We start from the raw sequence: 21904 nt of genomic DNA, 5'->3' as shown, positions 1-21904 counted from the left end.
CCCATGCATTTGAGAGGAAGCAAATTGATTCTGTCTGCTAGCAGCATGGATTCGGCCAACCTATCTTTTAATTTAGATACAAGTTTCTAACCTCCAAGGCATGAGGAGAAAAAACTTAGGCAGATCTCTGATTCTAAGAGAAGGTTTGCACAGGTCAGAAAATAAAACGGGCTGCTTTTACGAGCAGACCACAGATCTGGAACCTTGTTAGCCTGACACATACATGGCACAGTTAAGGGTTAACATTCCTAACCTAGTCTGCAACTTTCACTGATCTAGGCTTGAGCATCCCCTGTGCCCTGCCAAAGCCCCATAGGACTGACTAATCTCTGGGCATCCATCCTTGCTTTCGTTCTGGAACCACAGAAGCCGTTCTTCTTGACCTGCAGCTCCATCTGCTGTTTTAACACTGCCTCTTTCGCCACCACCAATGCTCAGGGAGAAATTGTGTGTGTGTCTTTGTCTCTCTTTCTCTCGCTCCCAGGCACCTGAACCAACTGCTACGATGGAACCAGGCTACCAAAACTAAAACAAGTGGGGGAAGGAAAAGAATCCTTAGGATCTAGCAAACCATTTCAAAATAAATAGAGACACTGTTAATTCTATAGCAGCTGTAAAGACCCCAGGGGGGAGAAGTGCACCCTAGGTAGTCCTAGGGTTTCATGTATATCCCCTGGCATGATTTTATGGGGAGCCAAAGGGGAAATGGGGGGGCAGCAGAAAGAGAGAAAGGGTATGAGGGGGGCAAGGGATGTGTTGTAAGCTGCCCAGAGTGGGCAGGGTATAAATAATGAAATTATTATTATTATTATTATTATTATTATTATTATTATTATCATTATCATTATCATTATCATTATCATCATCATCATTACTACTACTACTACTACAGGGATTTCCCTGCCCGCATTTGACTCTAGCCCCATTCACTTTTGGCACCAGCCATGCCCACCATCAATATGTGGCCTCCAACTGATTACCCCAGGGGGAATGCGGCCCTTCTCTGCCCCTGCAGAAACACAAAGCTGCCTGAAATGAGCTCAACTGATATGGTCAACCCATGTTTTCATCATGGAGAACTGGGCTTCAACCACTTAAGATTTCCAGGTGGGGCTTTCTGGAATTGGGTTCTGGGTTCAAGTGAAACCCTGATGCCGGTTCATTTATTACTTCTCTAACCACGATTCTGCCCACCCGCCCCCAATCCATATAAATGAACCTGGGATACAAATTGGTCTCATCCACACATCCCTTTAAACCATAGCTATGCTTAACTATGGTTTAAAAGTGGGCTGAAAATCGTGGGCATGTCATGGTCCTTCCACTCTCCTGCTGTGCCATGCTGCCAGGAGTGAAGCCACGGTTTGTGACTGTAGTTTCTTTCAATGTGGCAAACTATCAACCGAAATCCTCTGTTCTACTGGACGATTAAAGGTGCAGGAGTCCCCTTTCCCTTTTTCACCAGGTCACTCTAATCCCCGCCCACTCACTCCCTTGGGAAATAAATGCTAACCTGACCTTTGAAACTAGTAGCAGCTGAGAGATTTGGCCTTAATATATCTGGCAAGAAATAGCTGTGCAACTACATTAAGACTTCACTATCCAGGTCATAGGACTGAACCTTAGATCTGAAAAGAGGTTCCTAAGTTGAGCCCCGGATCAAATAAAAGCCCGAATGTGGAAATATCACTGCTACTGGGGAAAGGAGACAAAAGCCCAGCAGAGCTTGAGAATCTGGCTTTCGGCAAGGCTGCTCTGTGCTGAGTTTCAAGTCATTAGGCAACAGGAGGGAGTCGAAAGTGATCTGCAGGTGATCACAGGCACATTACTCACAGCGCTGAGCCTGCATGCAGAACAGGTGCCTCTAAAGAAGTGCCATTCTCTCGCACACCTGGCACAAAACGAGGCGTGTATTTTTCAGCTCTCACACGACTAATTCCTAACACTTTGTGTTACAAGCACTTAAGCATCTGTTCCAGAAACGTAAGGCACTACAGGACTCGAATCTCTTGTCGCAGGACAAGAATGTGTGAGCTCTGGTCATCACAGGGAAAATGGCTCACAAATTACACATTTCTAAGCGTAAAGAATGCATTTCTAAGGCTGTTTGGCGGGATTTCATTTCTTACACGTCAAATTCAGCTATACAAAACTATCTTCCACCCACCAAATTGCAAAATTTGGCTGAACTACGCAAGTTCTTGCATGATTTCAGCCGATACTGGTGCGGCTTCTGTGCCTGCCGCGGAGTGTCTACAGGACTACTGCCTTGGGGGCTTCAGTCACCTCAGTCTGCCTAATGACAGAGCTAGCTCTGTGGCTGGGACTGATGGGAATTGGAGCCCCAACAACATATGAATAGTAAAGGTAACGGTAAATGACCCCTGGACGGTTAAGTCCAGTCAAAGGCAACTATAGGGTTGTGGCACTCATCTCGCTTTCAGGCCAAGGGAGCCAGCGTTTGTCCACAGACAGCTTTCTGGGTCATGTGGCCAGCATAACTAAACCACTTCTGGTGCAATGGGACACCGTGACAGAAACCAGAGCACAGGGAAACGCTGTTTACCTTCCCACCACATCAGTACCTATTTATCTACTTGCACTGGCGTGCTTTCAAACTGCTAGGTTGGCAGGAGCTGGGACAGAGAAATGGGAGCTCACCCCGTCGTGGGGATTCAAACTGCCGACCTTCTGATCAGCAAGCCCACGAGGCTCAGTGGTTTATTTTATTTTATTTTATATAATATTTATTCCAATTTTAAAGATTACAAAAAAGACAAACAACCAAGAAAAAAAAGAAAAAGAAGGGGGGAAAAAACAGATCAAACCTTCCCACAACTCATTTTTCATTTGCTTGTTTCCTTGACCTCCTCACACCTCCCTTTTTTGTCTTCTAGTTCAATTAGATATTTCAGCAAATCCTTTCCATCTTTGTTTTTATCCTAATAATTTATCTTAACATACTGTAATTTTACACTCTCTTCTTTCACCAATTAACTATCTATTTTTACTTAATCCTTTATATCATTTCTGCTAAGACCACATAACTTCATTCCAACATCCTTCTAACATTCCTTAATTTTACAATGTTTCTGTAAATAAACTTTAAATTTCTTCCAATCTTCTTCCACCAACTCTTCTCCTTGGTCTCGGATTCTGCTAGTCATTTCCGCCAGAAGAGGCTCAGTGGTTTAGACCACAGCACCACCCGCATCCCATACGAACAGTAGGAGGAGCCCAAGCCAATGACAGGCAGAGTGGCCAGAGATGGCAACCCAGCCAGATGGGCGGGATATAAATAATAAATAAAGTAGGATGGTGGTGGTGGTGATTATGATGAAAGGCCACAGGTTAGCCTCCCCAGGTTTTGAATATAGGTATACTTTTCAGAGTACTAAATCTGGATGTTTAGTCACTGTACATCTGTTGTTTGATACCATGTACAAAGCCTTAGGGTCATATCTGCAGCTCTTGCTGCAAAGACTGGCATTGCCTGGAACAGTGGTTTTCAACCAGTGTACCAAGGCACCTTGGAGTGCCGCGGGCAACTGGCCTCTGTCCCTTTTTCCTTCCCTCCCTCCTTCTGATGCCGTCTTGAGTCTCTGCCTCCCAAAGGCTTGCACAGCTGTTCATTGCAGCAGCCCTGGCTACAAGCTGAATGGTGAATGGTGCCTCTGGGGCTGGCCAGGGAGTGCTTCCCAGGCCAATGTGGGGCAGTGTGAGGAGGCACCTCTCTTTGGGGCAGGGAAGCAGCTCAGAGACCAGGGGTGGCAGCAGCGGCTGCCCAGAGGACTCCCAAGGAGAGGGGAGAGGAGAAGAGGCTGAGAGAACCCTCCACAAGGGAAGGTGTTCAAAAAAGGGTAAGAGGCTGCCAGCTCTGGAGGCAAGGGGTGACATAACTGGGCTCCTGAGCCCCACAGGGGTGCCGCAGAAAGGATGTAGTTGGTCAAGGGAACCGTGGACTCAAAAAGGCTGAATACCTTTGGCCTAGAATGTTATATTTGCAGTGTTCACTGACACCTGTACATGCTCAGCACCGGAGGGAGTGCCACACTGCTATGCTTGGCACAGCAACACTGTGCAGGCACTGAATGGCCAGCTCCAGAGGTTGGCAAGGTTGGCAAGATGAGGTCAGAGGTTTTCAACCTCTGCATCCTTGGATAATTTAACAATTGGCCAGGGGTGCTGCAGGAGGGCCCTCCCCTCTCTCCCCCTCTTCACATCAGCCATCCTTCCTTCATATTTGCAAATCTCTCTTGATCTATTTCTCTATCTCTCTCCCCAGCTCGAGTCCTGCTGCTCCTCCTGCTTTCTGTCTTCCAATCATATTCCAGATTTGATTCTCTCCCTCCTCCCCCTCCACTCTCAACAGGGCAGGGCGGGCGCGGAACGGGGGAATCCCCACTTACGCACTTCCTGTAATGGAACCCCAGTATAAGTGGCTTCCACAGGGGAGCCACAGAAAGAATGTGTTTGGTCAAGGGCACCGTGGACTCAAAAAGATAAGAAAACCCCTGCCTTAGGTTGTCATGAGACTCATTGCAGAGGACTGCAGAAGTTGAATAAAACCAATAAAGGGTATTTGCTTTCCTTTACCCTTAACTAGCCACCAATTTGCTGGTGGCAATGATCCAAAAAGCTGCAACCTAAAGCCTGAGTTTCATGGAGGTTGGGTAGCTAGTATCTACGTAATAATGGCATTGTGTAAGAAAACATACAAACCAGCTTATATAATCTTGCAGAATAAGAATTACCAAAAATAAAAGGCTGTCTTACAAAAATGAAAGGGTCTTGTGTAGCATCCCAGAACACAAGATCTATATTACCAATTTAAATGTGTTTGAAACCGAACCAGTTTCTACTATGGCTTCCACAAAAGGACCAGGGAAATGGGTCTTTCATGATGATGCTTGACAATTCCTTATCGGGTATCTCCAGTGCCTTATTGTGATCTGTAATCCCTCAAGACGGCTTAGTATACAATTTTGATCAGACCTGAAATGTGTAATTAAACTTATAATACAGCTAGAAATGTCTCCTTGAGAAGCAGGACCAAGGTCTTGGCTATTCCATAAAGATCTCCAAAGTCCCGCTTCACACCACTTGTTGCCAGAACGGTGTCACCTGAATAAGTCCCATGGCTTTAAGGCAAAGACTGGGAAGTTGTGGTCTTCCCAATGTTGCTGGACTACAGTTCCCTTCATCCCTGACCATCAGCCATGCTGGCTGGGGCTGATGGGAGTTGTAATCAAACAACCTCTGGAAGGCCCTAGGTTCCCCATCCCAGATTTAAGGAATCAGGAGGAGAATGCTACACATACCAGATTAATTTCCTCATTTGCTCCTGATCTAAGTGGGTAAGGAGGACTGAAAGAGTCCTAATTGGGAAAGTTGCATCTTGCCTATGTTAAGCCATGAACCCAGAGAAAGAAAACATTGTGAGTGTTGAGAGACGAACTTGATTGAAGAAAGAAAGGCAGCTCTTACCTGGTCCCGGATCCTCTCCTGCTGTCCTCGGATGGCCAAAGCATGCTGGGGGTATTTGCTCTTCAAGTGGTCCATGAAGGCATCTCGCTTCCGTTCCATCTCAGACTTCTGGAGCCCTGTCAGGGCCTCCAGGCTCTGGGCAGCGATGACTGTGTGCCGGCGCTCCGAGGTGTGCACCAGGCCTACGTTGGAGAATCGGCGTGTGCCATTGCCCAGGGTCCGGTATTCCCGTGGATATTCTGCATCGTCTGCTGAGATCATGTGGGCGCTGGTCCTCTCGGGATCTACACGGATTGGGAGAGAAGGGAAGGAAGAAACAAGAGAGGGAGTCAGGGTACCTTTCTACTTACCTCACAGGGCAGAAAGAGGACCAGGGATGTTGGCTCTATAGGAAGGAGTGGGAGAGCTTTCTCAAAAAGGGGTGGGCAGGGTAGGGAGAAAGAAGGCAATCAGAGGCTATGTTAGAATGAAGTGCTGATCAGTCTTCAGCATTGCATGACCGTCTTTTTGGGATAGAGAAAGAACAGTCCCATCCAGAAACCAGCAGGATTTTCCCTTTGGCGCCCATTGGAACTGGTAGATTGGAAGGCAGGGAGGCCAACAGTAGGGGGAGCTAGAGCCAATGACAGGCGCAGCCAACACGTTCTAGCTTTGTGTACATCCTCCATCCTACTGAGTTTTACAAGGGCAATGCAGGGACTAAGGATGCTGACAGCCAGAACCACTGCACCTGGGATGGATATAATTAGGTAGGCAGGCAAGTAGGGGCAGACTGAGGTTGGTGGGGAAGTGCCCCATTTGCCCTATGTCAGGCTTCCTCAACCTCGGTCCTCCAGATGTTTTTGGCCTACAACTCCCATGACCCCTAGCTAGCAGGACCAGTGGTCAGGGATGATGGGAATTGTAGTCTCAAAACATCTGGAGGGCCGAGGTTGAGGAAGCCTGCCCTATGTGGACCAGCCTCCATTACTCATTGGTGGCAACTTTGCTACAGCTTTCTCTTCCCACTGATCAGCCTCAGAACAAGGCCACAAAAATTTTCAGACTCTTGAAGGAAGGGGCAGGTAGATCTCGGTCTTTACAGGGGCATGACAGAGGTAGGTCAGAGATGGGGAGATGGGAGGGAAGTCCATTCCAATCACTTTTTATTCCAAAGTGATTTCAAGGGGGTTTCTCAGTGCAAAGGGGACAAAGGGGGCGTGCTTGGGGGTGGGGTGGGGTGAGGGGCAGAAAAGAGGCCGTCATCCGGAAGACAGACAAGACATAAACATATAATATCAAGACGACAACTGGGGGTGGAAGGTACCACGGAGACATCAAAACTGCCCCCCGGGGGCGCTAAAATCAAACATAAGACAGTCATGAGACCTCAATGGGGATGACAGCCTAGGCGCCCCTGCTCTCAAGCAGAGGCAGACAGAGGGACAAAGACAGACGAACATTCTGCAACAGTAAATACGGACATAAAGGAACTGAAAGAAAACGGAAATGAGGTGCAGGTTGGTTCATGGGGGAGGAGGGAGGAATTTTTGTGGAACATCGCTCTGAAGCTCAGGAATAGCTAGAACATCTGAAAACTGGAGAAGGGAGCTTCCACTTCTGACTCCTGCCCCAAGAAAGGAAAGAACAGCAGCACAGCCTGGTTCCCAAAAGGTTTGTGTCCCTTCAGACATCTTGATTCATTACCATCAATAAAATAGGCCAACAATGCTCACATCCAAGGAAGCAAACTCCACCTCCCCACCACACACCAGCTAACTGCACTGTAAACATTCCTAAATAGCCCCATGATGCTGTTTCCATAACCAATCACACTAGCTTAAATGCTCCATTTGAAGTATCGGACAGCTATATTCTGCCCCATGTATTTTATGCAGAAAAATAATCTTCCCTTTGTCAACTTCCCCTCCTGCAGCTGTTAAAATATTTATGAATACTGTACTCTATGACATCACAGCAACTCAGCCAATGGCTTGGAGGGGGATGACCTCAGCTCTGGAAGGAGCCCTCCAGACCGGTGTTTTCTCATAGGTATATTCAGCAGTATGTTCTTCACACAGTAGCAGTGGACTTGTTCTGCTTTATTAGTTCTTCTGCAACGCATCCCCCAATGCTACCACGTTTTTGCTGTCCAGAGGGGCTATAGCGCAACAGTAAGTGGGACCCCAAAAAACGCATTTGCGGTATGAAAAGTTACAGGATTCCAAAAGGAAATTGCAGGATATGCACAGATTGGAAATGAAGTTGTATAACCGACTCAAAACTTTTGCTCAAGCAAATAATAATATCATGAGTACATATCATCATGAATGCACAACGAAGAGGACGTCTGGAGAGGCCTTACATCTTTAAGCAGGTTTTAAAAGCACACTAATTTAGGGCTGCTTCTTTCTAATGTAGGTTTCTTATGAGCTTAAGTCAGTGAGTTGTTTTAGAATGCTTACCTAGCTTATCTACTGTAACTCATGTTGCTGTTTTATTTATTTTAAAGTGGCATATGCTTTTAAAATAGTGTGCTGCTGCCATATAAATTGATTCTTTTGCTTCTGAACTGTATTTTACATGTCTTTAGAAGAGCTATTAAAAAAAACACCAGCCTATAAATGAATTTATAAATAAAAGAACTGTGAATCCCTTACTGCTATAAGACCATGGAGTCTGACCCTTTATGAGAGGATCAGTTTGTATGGCAAAATACATTTCTGGCCCCAAACCTGGTGTCTGGGGAATAGAGTGGATTCCAATAATGCAGAAGAAGTTAGACATTCCTGATCAACAGCACCCATAAATTAGTGGTCTTCATAAAGGATAACACCTGCTTAGCTGAAGGCAAAGACTAACTCCTGAAGTTCCAACACTACATCAGACTTCCCCTCTATAGTCGCTGGCATGGAAATCATACTTTCTCTAGCAGAGGCAAGCTTTGCTAGGATCAGGGTGACCCATGGAAAACAGGCCTGCAAGACTGGCAAATGTCTGGATAGCGTCGTATAGACATGGTTGTATCTGGGTAGAATCAGGACTTTCTAGTAGCTGTTCTGTTCTGATTTAAAAGAAACAGTTAACAGTATTGTCCAGCTTTCTGACTGCGGCATCTTCTAAATTCATGTTCTTCCACCATGGGTCCCCAGATGTTGCTTGTTTACAACTCCCAGGAGTTGTAGTCTCACAACATCTGGGGACCACCAACAGGAAGAACGTTGCTCTGAGCCTCCCATGACAAAAAAGGATAGTAGTTGTATCATTAGCCACATACTTCCTTTGAAACCCCTCCAAAAATCAGAATGCCAATTTTTATTGGCGCTCTTCTTGGGGGGGTGGGAAAGAGTTGTTTTCTCTCTGGTTTTTGTACTGATCAATTCAGTTCTCCTCTTTATTTTCTACTTCCTTTGGTAACCAGAAGTAAAACTTCTGTGTGCAGCATCAGTAGCTTCCTACCCACCACCAAGAGATAAGAGTCTAAGTTGTGTGTAACTTAAAACAGGCTGGCCAGCATAAATCAACAGAATACTGAGCAGCTAATGCAGTATTCCTGTGAGCCAGCAGAAGCAACCCTTATGTTCTTAAATCTATCAGACACGTTGATTTCCCTGATAACTCCACATTCTTTGCAAATGCTCAATAATCACAGAACCCACAAGGTCCTGCTCTTGAGGTTGCTGACTCTGCCTTCTGAAAATGGCACAGTCCCAGTTATGGGCTGAGCCACGTCAAGATGGCCATTTTGCAATAATATACGGCTTCAGTTAGAGCTGTAATAAGCAGTGGAGTGTACGGATGGCTCTAGAGATTGGCAAAGGAAAGACAAGCTTTCTCCTCCATAAAAATACTTTATGGGTTCTTGTTATCTGGAAAGAATGGGTGGGGTGGTGGAAGAAAACTAGTGTTGAAAAAAATTAAAAAGAGATTTAACAAGGCAGTAAAAATGAAGATCAGCTCAGCCGAGCTCTCAGCTGCAGATTTCATTTCATTTTATTGCCATTTTAGGGAAAGCATCTTCTTACCACCTTTGAAGTGCTACTCTGAGGAAGATCAAGGGAGGAAGGAAATGGCTATGGATGCAGCTTGGCATCACACTCTGTGCCCCCTGCCCACCAGCAAAGTTAAACATGTCCAAACTGGGTCCAATATTCTAAATCTACCTGAAAGACAGGTTGTGGTCTGGCAGGTTGCGTTTGCTGATGGGATGCGCTGGCAATCTTGGCACCTGAAAATTACCTCTCCTGAAGGCCCACATCTTCAACACGGCTCTCCTCAAACCACCTTTCTGCCTCCCTGGCTCTACCTTTCTGGCTCCCTGGCTGTCACCCTCCTAGTCCCAGTACACATGTTGGACCTCTAGTCCACAGATGAATATGGCCCTCCAAGGCTTTCAGTCTGGCCCTTGGGGCTCTCTCCAGGCCGCACCCCTCAGTTGCTCTGCTCTGGTTCTTTCTCAAGAGCTTTTTTCATGATGGAATGTGTCCTTGGACACTGGAAATACCCCTTGCTTGCCTAGAAGGAGAGCTGTGTGGGCATAGAAATGCCTGGCTTTTACACATTCTATGCAGCACCCTATTACCTAAACTTCCTGTATAGAAAGAGAGGCTGCAATTTGAAACCCTCCAGACCGATGCAAGATACAGCTCCAAGCCATCATCATTCCTGCTTGTTACAATTTGTCACTCTGCTGCAAACTCCCATTCCCAAGTATGTCACATCTGACACCCCCAGCACACATTTTTAATGCCTACACAGTAAATGATCCCATTTATTCCTTGGGAGGAGTGTCTTTTTATTGGCAAATACAAACACCTCATGGAAAGCAGGCACGAAGAACACCATTTCACACCATTCAAAATAATCCTTCCGGAGCAATGACGGCTGGTGTCCATTGGGAACAGTGGTAGGGAAGCAAAAAGAGAACCCAAAATTAGGTGGAACCAAATCCAATGACAGGCATAGTCAATGGCAGGTGGAGCCAACTCAGTCTAGGAGAAGATGGAGAGGTGATATGACACCCATTTTCAAGTATCTGAAGGGCTGCCACATGGAAGATGGAGCAAGCTTGTTTTCTACTCCAGAGAGTGGGACCCAAACCAATAGAGTCAAGTTATAAGAAATGAGATTCTGACTAAAAGTCAGGCAAAACTTTCTGGCAGCAAAATCTGGACTCTTCTTCACTGGAGGCTTTTGAGCAGTGTTTGGATGGAGGACCACCTGTCAGGGATTCTTTGCATTGCAAGGGATTGGACAAGATGACCCGCGGGGTCCCTTCCCACTCTACATTCCTATGATTCCAGATTAGTCCCCATCTTCTCTTTGCTGAGTTGTACAAGCGCAACACTGATGCTAAGGAGGAGGAGGAAGCTGACAGCCAGGGCCAATTCATGGACTGGTTGCAAGAAGGCAGGCATGTGGGGGCTGGCTGAGGGCAGTACTGAGGTTGGTGGGGCAGTACCCTATTTGCCCTAATGCAGAGGTTTTCAACCTTTTTGAGTCCATGGCTACATGAACCAACTACATTTTTCTGCAGCACTCCTGTGGGGCTCAGGAGCCCAGTTATGTCACACCCCTTGCCTACAGAGCTGCCAGTTTCTCACCCCTTTTCAAACACCCTCCCTTGTGGAGTGTTCCCTCACCCTCTTCTCGTTTCCCCTCTCCTTGGGAGCCCTCCGGGAAGCTGCTGTTGCCATCCTTGAGCCCCAAAACGAGGTGCCATCCAGAGGCACCATTTGCCTGTGGATCTTACAGCCAGGGCTGCTGCAATAAACAGCTGTGAAAGCCTTTGGGAGGCAGAGACGTGAGAGGGCATCCGAGGAGGGAGGGAAGGAAAAAAGGACAGAGGGCAGTGTTGCCTGCGGCACCCCTAACCATCCTTCAAGGCACCCTAGGGTGCTACAGCACACTGGTTGAAAACCACTGCTCAAATTCATTGACCTCCCTTTTTGGGAAGTTGTGTGTGTTTGCACATGTGTATTTATATTTTTATCCCACTCTTCCTCTAAGGAGTTCAAGGTGGCTTACATAATTTTCCTCCTCCCCATTTTAGCTTCAGAGCAACCTTGCGAAGTAGGTTAGGTTGAGAGATAGAAGTTGGCCTAAACCAAATCACTGCAGCCCAAAGTACAGTGGTACATCGGGTTACATACGCTTCAGGTTACAGACTTTGCTAACCCAGAAATAGTGCTACAGGTTAAGACCTTTGCTTCAGGATGAGAACAGAAATCATACTCTGGCGGTGCGGCGGCAGCAGGAGGCTCCATTAGCTAAAGTGGTGCTTCAGGTTAAGAACAGTTTCAGGTTAAGTACGGACCTCCGGAATGAATTAAGTACTTAACCCAAGGTACCACTGTAGTACAAACCTGGCACAGGATGACTACCTCTGCCATCATACAGAGTCAGGTCATGGGTCCACTAGTCATTGCCATGGGTCAGGCCAGTATTGCCTACACAGACTGGCAGAGGCTCTCTGGGGTTTCAGGCAGGGTCTCTCCTCCCAGCCCTACCTGGAGATGCAAGGGAATTGAACCCGGACCTTCTGCATGCAAGAAAAGATGCTCTTTCACTGAGCTACAGACTTTTCTCAAAGTGAGAAGGAACTACTAAGTCGTTGTTACTGCTTTCCCTCAACTCTTGATGCATGCCTTGCTTTTATGAATGGCTCTAAATCCCTGCCACTTTTATCACCCTACTCCCATGTCTCTGTTACACCCTGGGAGAGGAGTGCCTTAGATACTAAATCACTGGCACTCTATGAAATGGCCCTCGTCAATTAACACAGGAGACAGATGATAGCTCTTTAAGAGAGTTGAAAATAGGGTTGCCACCTTTTAACCTGACAAATTATGGACAGTCCAGCTATTTACCACATCAGTGGGGCAAAACAAATCAGACATCAAAAGGGTTTATTGAGATCACAGTGATCCTGTGTATCTTGTACCCTTGCAGTAATTGTTCAACAGGTCACTAAGGTAAGAAGGGAGATTGTTATTAGCTTTCAGAATGATTTCAGTCTCCCAAAAACTATTTTTGAAACATACTTACTGGGGTTCTCTTAGGGACAAACTAGATTGGATGGCAGCAGACTCAATGCAAACCTTTATAAAACAGAGGTGGAGTGGAGTAGGGCAACTGGAAGTGCAGCATGGCTGAGTTGAAGGCGGGAGCCAAACCCTCCCATGCCCATGTTTTCCCTCCTGTCTCAGCGATGTCTATGCTGGCTTGGTCATGTGCACAGTATGGAAGGTGGCAGGATGCCCAAGGACATGCTCTACAGGAAGCTGGCTTCAGGCACACGACCCACTGGCAAACCAACTCTGTGTTACAAAGATGCCTGCAAACGTGGCATGAAGGCTGACATCAACCCCACCGTGTGGGAATCTCTCACAGACAATCACAGTGCCTGGAGACAGACAATCAGGTTGTGCGTCCATAGAAGTGAGCAAAGGAGGAATGACTGCTGTGAGGAGCAGAGAGAAAAGAAACGCCATAGTGCATCTGCAGCAACACAACCAGACGCCTTCATCTGCCCCAGCTGGAACAAAACATGTCTCTCCCCTATCGGTATCTACAGCCTCAGCAGGCGCTTCCTACAATTTCACTCCCAAAGGTTCACTCCTCCATTGTTTCCCAAGACAGATGGATACCAACAACAACAGTATGGCTGGAAGGGACCTCAAAGGGCATCTAGTTCAACCAGCTGCCAATGCAGCAGGAAATCCACTGCCTTATACCGAGTCGGACCACTATTGTCCACGCAGACGGAAAGCGACTCTCCAGGATTTCAGACATGCCACCACTTCCAGCACTCTCTGGTATTTACCTCTCACAGAGTTAGAATTCCTGGCAAACTTTAACAAACAACAGTGCCCACAATTCTTTAAAGAGGGAAATGTTTCAAATGTGCTTTAAAGGTATAGTGTACACACAGCCTTAAACACACAGGCCTGAAGCAATCACACTTAGTTTGGTTCTTAGCTCTCCTCCACAGTATATCCCCTTTTTGAGACAAGATCATGGACGCTCCACTATGCTTTCACCAACACTGGATTACTGCTTATTATGTTCCCCAAACATGAACAATCTGTAAAATTTATGGGCAGTTGCCAATACCCACCTTTGGTCCAAAAGGTTTCTAAAACAATACACAAACCCAGCTGTGTCTGGAGCTGAAAATCCAAAGTAGAAAATCAGCAGAATGAATGGGAGGATCCCCAAATGCAAAAGGGCTGGTTTATCACATCTTGAGTAATAAAGACATACACGTGCTCATAAAAAGAGAGGCTCCCTGTAAAACCATTTGAAGCAATGAAGTAACTTCCAAAGAGCAGGTTCCTGTGAGACCATTAAGTCCAGAGTCTAAAAGCAGGTAACTGCACAATCAGATGGCCACATTTCCTAGGGACAATACTCTACTTGAAGGATGGACCAGACCAAGCCCAGTTTAAAGATACAGAACCCTAAGATGGGAGAGCAAGATGGGAGAACAGTGAGCTGCACCTGGGCAGGTGCACAGGCCATCTGATCGCAGTATTGCTTGCCCACTATGGTGAAATTCTTTTTATTTCTATTTAAATGATAACGTGCTGTGGGTTAAACCACAGAGCTTAGGACTTGTCAATAAGAAGGTCGGCGGTTTGAATCCCCGCGACGGGGTGAGCTCCCATTGCTCGGTCCCTGCTCCTGCCAACCTAGCAGTTCAAAAGCACGTCAAAGTGCAAGGAGAGAAAGTAAACGGCGGGAAGGTAAACGGCGTTTCCGTGCGCTGCTCTGGTTCACTAATAAAGCAAGATGAGCGCCACAACCCCAGAGTCAGCCACGACTGGACCTAATGGTCAGGGGTCCCTTTACCTTTAACTTGATCCAAATTTGCATCTATGTTGTTGTTTAGTCATGTCCAACTCTTTGTGACCCCCTGGACCAGAGCACACATCTATACATGTATATTAAAACGCCCTGGGTCCCAGTTGCCAAAGATCAAGAACTCAAATCAGGATTCTTTTCCAAGAATGCCATGTTTAGTTTGGTGCAGTACATTATGAAAATCACTGGTCTAAGGCACAGGCAAGCAATACTCATAGCTAATCCCAGGCACGGATGCACAAAGGCAGGAAATCTAACTACCCAAAGTGAAGGCATTGATCCAACAACAACACACCCCATGCTATCCTATATAAAGGAATGGGGTGGGCTCAGCTTAGTGCAGCAAGAGTTTCAGCTCCTTAGCAAGCAATCACACACGCTGCCTAGAAGGAGGCACCTGCAGCACCTGTTTGCCTGTCTTTTTGTTTCTCCTGGACACAGCTGGTAGGGGAGGTGTCTCTGCTCCAAGGCAGATGGATGGGGCAGGAGGAACATCCTGTCCCCCCCGAGAGGCGTGGCTATTGCCAGTATCTGACAGCACAAAACGTACCACAGAAGCATCAAAAATAGGCTACAATGGCTATGGAGAGGGAGGCGGGGCTTGTGGCTCGTGCCACAGGGATGGCGGGTTGAGAGAACAGGTTGGGAACCCCACACACCCACTTGGTTCCTCCCCAGGATCCTCTGTATCAGGCAGAGACCTCTCCATCCCACTGGAACCTCCCCTGGGTCTCTGACAAACTATCCCTATGCATCAACCAGCCCATGATGAAATATATGCAGATTTTATGCTAATGTGTCCTTGTCTGTCTTCCTTGTGGCCACCCTACAGCACAAACTTGCCAAGCCTGCTTACCACAAGTGGAAGTGGGATGAGCGTACACATTAGAAGCAGCAATTCACTTTTTGTGAAGCCAGTGAGGTGTAGTGGTTAAGAGCGGTAGACTCATAATCTGGGGAACCAGGTTCACGTCTCCGCTCCTCCACATGCAGCTGCTGGGTGACCTTGGGCCAGTTACACTTCTTTGAAGTCTCTCAGCCCCACTGGAGAGAGGGCCTTCTCAGTAGTGGCACCCCAGTTGTGGAATGACCCCCCCAGAGTGGCTTACCTGGCGCCTGTATGTTATTGTCTTTTTGGAAATAGGCAAAGGCTTTATTACAAAATTTCCTAGGCTTCTTCAATCCGTGAGCCCTCCACACACTTAGAATCTGCATTCCAGCATTCCTGTGCAGAGTCATATTGAATTTATCCAGGGTGCTCCACAGCTTGTGGAGCCAGTGTGGTGTAGTGGTTTAGAGCGATAGACTCGCAATCTGGGGAACCGGGTTCGCGTCCCCGCTCCTCCACATGCAGCTGCTGGGTGACCTTTGGCCAGTCACACTTCTTTGAAGTCTCTCAGCCCCACTCACCTCACAGAGTGTTTGTTGTGGGGGAGGAAGGGAAAGGAGAATGTTAGCCGCTTTGAGACTCCTTCAGGTAGTGATAAAGCGGGATATCAAATCTAAACTCTTCTTCTTCTCCTCTTTTTTTTTTTAAAAAAAAGCTTGAACTCCATGGGGGAAAGCCAAACAAAAGCCCTGCTATCTTAACTCTATGCTATGTCACTCATCAGCATTCATGCTTCCTTGAGTTTTTGCACCTTCCACAAATGCAGCTTCTGTGATTTTCACCGAATTTACTTTGAGGCCCTTTCAGACTAGCTTTCCCTTCATCTCTTTTTGAAAATGTTAAAAGCACAGCAAGTTGCCTTGCACTTTGCTTTTCATAGCTATAGTTTGCTGCACTTTGGGGCTTTGCGGATGATGGGGCGGGGGGTGCAACTGCATTAGAAAAATAAACATATACACACATAGGGAGCTGCAAATCTGACACAAAGCCCACAGCCAGATGTTTGGGATGGAGTCAGGAATTGGGGGAGGCGGGGAGTAATAGAAGAAGAATCACTCTTGACTCTGCTTATTCCCTGTGGCTGGAATGAATTGACACTAGTATTTTTAATAAAAAAAAAACTCACAAGGTAAGCAGTTTTCTCAAGAGCTATCTGCAGTGATGCCCATTGGCCCAGCTGGCTCAGAAATTGGCGCCCAGCTGCTCACGAGATAAAGAATCAGAAATAGCAGCAAAGCTGGCATCCTGGGTTGGGTGGGTGGGAGGTAAATAAAAAGCCTCACAAAGCAAAGTGTCGCCTGGCAGGTGGGCCGCTAATTCAGAAGCTGCCAACAGCACCTAAGCCAGAGAAGCAGGAAGGAATTTGAATGCAGCTCCCAGATCCTTTCTGTCCCATTCAGCACATTGTACCTTAGCCCCCTCCAGAGTAGTGTGTGTGTTATATTTATTTGGCAAGTTCCTTCTGCAACATGTCACTGGTGCATTATTAGTGCATTAGTGATGCAGTAGCGGTTTATTCATGCTGGCCACATGACCCGGAAAGCTGTCTGTAGACAAACGCCGGCTCCCTCAGCCTGAAAGTGAGATGAGCGCTGCAACCCCATAGCCACCTTTAATTGGACTTAACCATCCAGGGTCCTCTACCTTTTACCTAGGATTTATATTGGACTGTCCACACATCACTCCATTTTATTAGCTGTTGGGCTTTGAAACATCACTCCATTTTATTAGCTGTTGGGCACCGAAATTACTTTGAGGCCCTTTCTGCTGTTTGGTGGGGCTATAGCCCAATAAAAGCAGGACGTCCACCGCCCCCTGACACCAAATGTTCGTGGCCTGAAAAGTTACAGTATTTCAGCAGGAAGCTGCAGGATATGCACTGGATGGAAGGGAAGCAGTGTGACCATTCGAAAATTTTTGCAGGCACCATCAGTCTTGAGAACAGGATTGCATAGAACTGCCCCAATAGCATCAGGAGCGCAAGTCATCATGAATGTGCAGTGAGGAGGGCATCTGGAGGGATTGTTGACTCCTGCAGACCTCCCACTGTCCAGACTCTCCCTATCACTTGGATCTCAAACTGTTACCATGGTTGGAAGCTTTTCAGGTTTTAATCAACAAGTCGGGACAGCATCCCAACATGGGTCTACAGATTACAAATTCATAAGGCATGGCGGAAATCTACAGTATCATACCATACATGGCTAGGCCACTGACCAATCAGATGCTTGATAGGCAAGCTCCTTTGTGCCTGCAGAGCAACTGAGTCACTGGCAGTCAGAATTTCCAGAGGGGTAGTCAAGAGTTTTCATGCACACAACAATTTATTCTAGAACCAATGGAGACTGGCTACTTGTTTATTCCACATAGTCCACACACAGTTTAGTTCTACTGCATATTCTTTTGACCCTTGAAACGTTCTTCTTGAGAAACCTATTTTGTTCCAAAAATAAAAGCTCAGTGCAGATTGATTCCCCATTACTCCCAGTGTGTCCATTTGAACACAGATGAAAACAAATTGACAGAGTCCTGGCAATGTGGGTGGGGGGCTTTATCCACATCCGCCCAATGATGTTGTGAGGTGGGCCTATGCCAAGTTTGCATCAAAACACAGCATTTCCCAAGAAACAACAGGATAGATACACCCATGGATTGCAGTACACCATTTCCCAAACCATTGGATGCAGAAGAAATGGGAGCGTGGACAGAAGCTGAGTAGTTTTGATTGTGACAATGTCGCTCAAATGTCTCTTTCATTTCCTGTCCCAGTGGCATGCTTCACCATCTCATCTGTCAAGAAGGTTTGGAAATTGCTTCATACTCATGTATGAAACTGCTCTCCACAGCCCACTAAAGCATCAGAATAGATCAAGGGAGAGGTATCGAGAGCGCCATAGTGATCAGAGGATGCGAGGGAGTGAAGGAGTGTCAGAAGGGACATTCACCACCATCCACCCCATCACACTGATGGGACTTTAAGTAGTTTCCTATCTACCAATGCTTGATCCTCGCTGACTCACTCCATCTCCTCAATGAGGATGTATCAATGTCATTCAGGTATTTCTGCAAATAATACAGAAAGCTGATATTTTGTAGACAGGAAATCTGGGGTACTCAGACTGCTAGAAAAAGCCTATTTTACTAGAAAAGTGTATCAGCTGGTTTCCATAATTAATTATGAGAGCATTAATCAAGATCAGGTTTGAATAAACTCATGTGGGGTTTAAAATCAGAGGTTCCTCGGTGTACACACCGGGTGGGATCTTTCTGCTACAACTTGCAATTATACACCATTTATTTAATGTATTTATACCCAGCTTTTTAAAGTTAAGTTTGGCTCCAAAAGTGGCTTTACAATTAGGTAAGGAATGATGTGTTTGATCAATTAAAGACCATACAGGAGTCAACAGATAATACAGATGTCCAGTTGGAAGCCTTTAGAATGCATGGAGGCCAAATGACCCAAATGACCTTGTGAAATACCCTCATTTAGCTGAAGATGTGGCTCAGAGGTACAGCATATGCATTGCTTGTAAAGGATCCCAGGATCGATCCCCAACATCTGCAGGAAGGGCAGAGAGAGGCCCCTACCTGAAACCCTGGAAAGCTACTGCTAGTCAATGTGGGAGATACTGAGCTAGATGGACCAATGGTCTGACTCATTATAAGGCAGCTGTCAAAGAGCGAGCTGGCAGCAAATCACACCGTTCAAAGTTGGAGTTAACTCTTTATTAGCAAAAACACAATCTTCACTTGGCTGAGTGTCAGGCCTAATGAGCACAGCTCCACCTCCTCACAGCCATCAAAGTCCCCTTCTCCCCAGGGCTTTTTCCAAGCAATTGGAGACTGTGCCTGCATGCAGTCAACCTCTCCTCCACCCTTTTCATGCCTCCTCTGGATCTGGGAGACAAGTGGGGAGGGGAGCTTGTCGCAGCAGGAGGGGAAGACACCCACGCTTCTTCACCAGCCTGACTCATCTCAGCCTCTTGGCTTCTCTCCTCCCACTTGCTGGCTTCAGCTTCTGCATCTGATCCTGGACTTCTCTCTGCTACCGACTTTCCCTGCTCACTAAGTCCAGTTACCTCTTCAGCTTCCAACACCTCCTCTTCCCAGTCTTCTTTCTCTTCTACCTCTGACCACTCATCACATTGTCCCACCACAACTCCCTGGGCTCTGAGCCTTCTTCCTTTGGTGGTTCCCCAGCTGGTTCCTTCCACCATTTTTCTGTGTCCAACCAGTCCACAACAGCACCTTCCTATATTCCTATGCAAGACAAGAGTGTTTGAGATGCTGTACACTCAGGATATAGGAATGATGCATTTCTGCCTGGACCAGGGATGGAGGCTCCTATGAGCACCAAACACATTGGCTAATGGTCAGGAATCATAGGAGCCGCAAGTTCCCAGCTCCTAGAGTATGATATAATTTTGGACATTGGCTTTAAAAACCCCGAAATAAAGCAAGAGAGCTATATAATGCCATCACTGCACCATGTCATTTTACAGAGTAACGTAAGTAGGAAAGACAGGTCCGTGCCCCGAGGAGTTTACAGTCTAAATTTAGACAGCAGGGGAGGCAGTAAAGAGAGGGAGGGGAGATGCCCAAGGATGACAACACAGAGGGGAAGGTCCTTTGGAAGCAGGCCTTGGCGTAATGGACAAAAGAGATTTGACAGTAGATGATCTTGGGCAATGCAGAGGAGCAAGAAGGCATGTAAAGAGAGACAAGGGAGTTGATTAAGGGGCAGCGAGACGGAAAGCTTTAGAAGTACCAGAGCTAGCGCTGGTATCAGTATCTCCGGTAAACCATCACCGCTTCTGCTGATGCTGAAGAGTAATTCTGTCCACAATCAGATGTCATTTGCATAATGGAAAACATCTGCACCATTTTATCCTCCTCACTTGCCAAAACTGGTTTTTCTGACTACAGAATTTGCATTGCGTTCCACCCCCACCCCCCTATTTCAGTGAAACAGTGAGCCTTTCTGTGAAAAAAGTACAACATGGCTTTGATCTAGCTCTGTTGGGTGGGCAGGAGGGACTCACAAGGCACCACAGTTTTATTTATTTTATTTATTCACAATATTTGTGCACCGCCCAAGAATGAATGTCCTCCTCTGTCCATTTTACAAGGGCTTAGCCCCAGAAATTTCCCTCCAATTCCAAGAAAAGGGTGCTTTTATACACATGCAGAGTGCCTCTTTTGCCATAGAGGGCTCTTCTAGACCTCACTCCCTGCTGCTACAGAATCTTCAGACCAGAGTGAACAGAAGAAAGGATCTCAAAGTCTGACCATCGTTTAGCATCCCTAGATTGCTCCCCACCTCAAATTCACCTCCAGAGATTTCAGCCTCATTTTACAACAGAGTGTGGAAACACCAAGTCCATTGCTGAAGTGGGATTAGATCTCAGGACTTCCAGTCACAACTCCAGCCTTTCTATCCGCTGGGCTACATCAGAACTCTGCATATATGGTAGCTCAGAGCACATGGACAGGACAGGCAACGACCCTGATGCAGCACTTCAGGAGGTGAGGCTGATCCATCTAACAAAAGCACCAATTAAAAGCGCACAACATAGGAACATAAGAAGCTGCCTTAGGCAAAGTCTGACCCTTAATAAAGCTTGCACTGACTGGCTGGCAGGCAGGGGGTGGGGCTGTCTCACAAGCCCTACATGGAGATACTGGAGAATGAAACTTGGTCCTTAGCCTGCCTACTCAGAAGTAAGTTCTGCAGAGTTTGAATGGTCCAACTCCCAGGTTAAGTGCACAGAAAATGGTTGCTGTGGACCTTCTGGAAATCAGCAGCAGGGGATGGGAGACAGAGTGTGTAGTTGAAATATTTCTTGAGGAATCTGCTTAGGAATCTGTGCTGCAATGCTCCTGGAGAAGGCTACACTGTGAGCTCTCTCGCGCTCTCTCTCTCTCTCTCTCTCTCTCTCTCTCACTCTCTTTCCTCCCTCTTAACCCCAACAGCTAAAGCATCAGCATGCAGTTCCCTTCTCTCTAATTACACGCTCGGATGGTGGAACATGCCAGCTCTCCTGACTGCTAAAGAGAACGATTTTCTTTTTCTCTCTCTCTTAAAGGCCTTTTGTGCTAACTGCAAAACGGGACAACCGTAGTGCTGTTTGTGGTCTTTAAAAAAATAAATAAATAACCATTCCTTCCCACAAGCTTCCCTTGTCTACGGCCAGCCTTGTTTCTTCCCAAAAAAAACAACCAGGACAGTTGGAGCAGGTAGCACCCAGCTCTGCCCTGAAACCCAGCAGGTGGCAATTTGAAAGCAGGGTGGAGGGTGGGGGCAAACCTTGCAAAGGAGCAGGGGGGACCTTGGGTTAAACATAAGAGGCAGGTGAGAGCTCGAGATGCAAGGCTAACCTGAGAGTGCCGGTGTCTTCCCGCCCCCTTTTGCAGCATCCCTCCCTTGCAGCTTTGGCATCTGCTGCAGAAAGATAAAGTGCAGCCGAAGATGGATAGAACCGAATGGATAAATCCTCCAGTGGAAGAGTGGGGTGGGGGGGGAGAGGAGAGAGCACTCTGCAAATGCTGAGTGACTGCAATCATTGCTGTACAGCACAAAAATGCAGAGATTTAGCACAGAACGGATGGCAATGTGTCAACCCCGTGTACGCAGCCTGTGTTGCCAACTTATTTTTGGCAGGAGCATGGCACCTGTTCCTT

General features: G+C 46.8%; 1 protein-coding gene across 5 annotated transcripts in view; it reads right to left on the bottom strand.

Moving 5' to 3' along the window:
• SRCIN1 (SRC kinase signaling inhibitor 1) overlaps positions 1-21904 on the bottom strand; it is a 275973-nt gene that overhangs the window by 144028 nt on the left and 110041 nt on the right. For all 5 annotated transcript variants that reach the window (XM_081837581.1, XM_081837574.1, XM_081837580.1 and 2 more), the window contains one exon: positions 5488-5771. In XM_081837581.1, coding sequence (XP_081693707.1) covers positions 5488-5748 — 261 coding nt within the window. In that variant the 5' untranslated portion in view covers positions 5749-5771. The remainder of the gene's footprint in view (positions 1-5487; positions 5772-21904) is intronic.

The sequence above is a fragment of the Podarcis erhardii genome, assembly GCF_964252035.2.
Source record: "Podarcis erhardii genome assembly, chromosome: 13".
Classification (NCBI taxonomy): Eukaryota; Metazoa; Chordata; class Lepidosauria; order Squamata; family Lacertidae; genus Podarcis; species Podarcis erhardii.
Note: the sequence above shows the minus strand (reverse complement) of the source record. Positions and strands in the feature narration are given on the sequence as shown.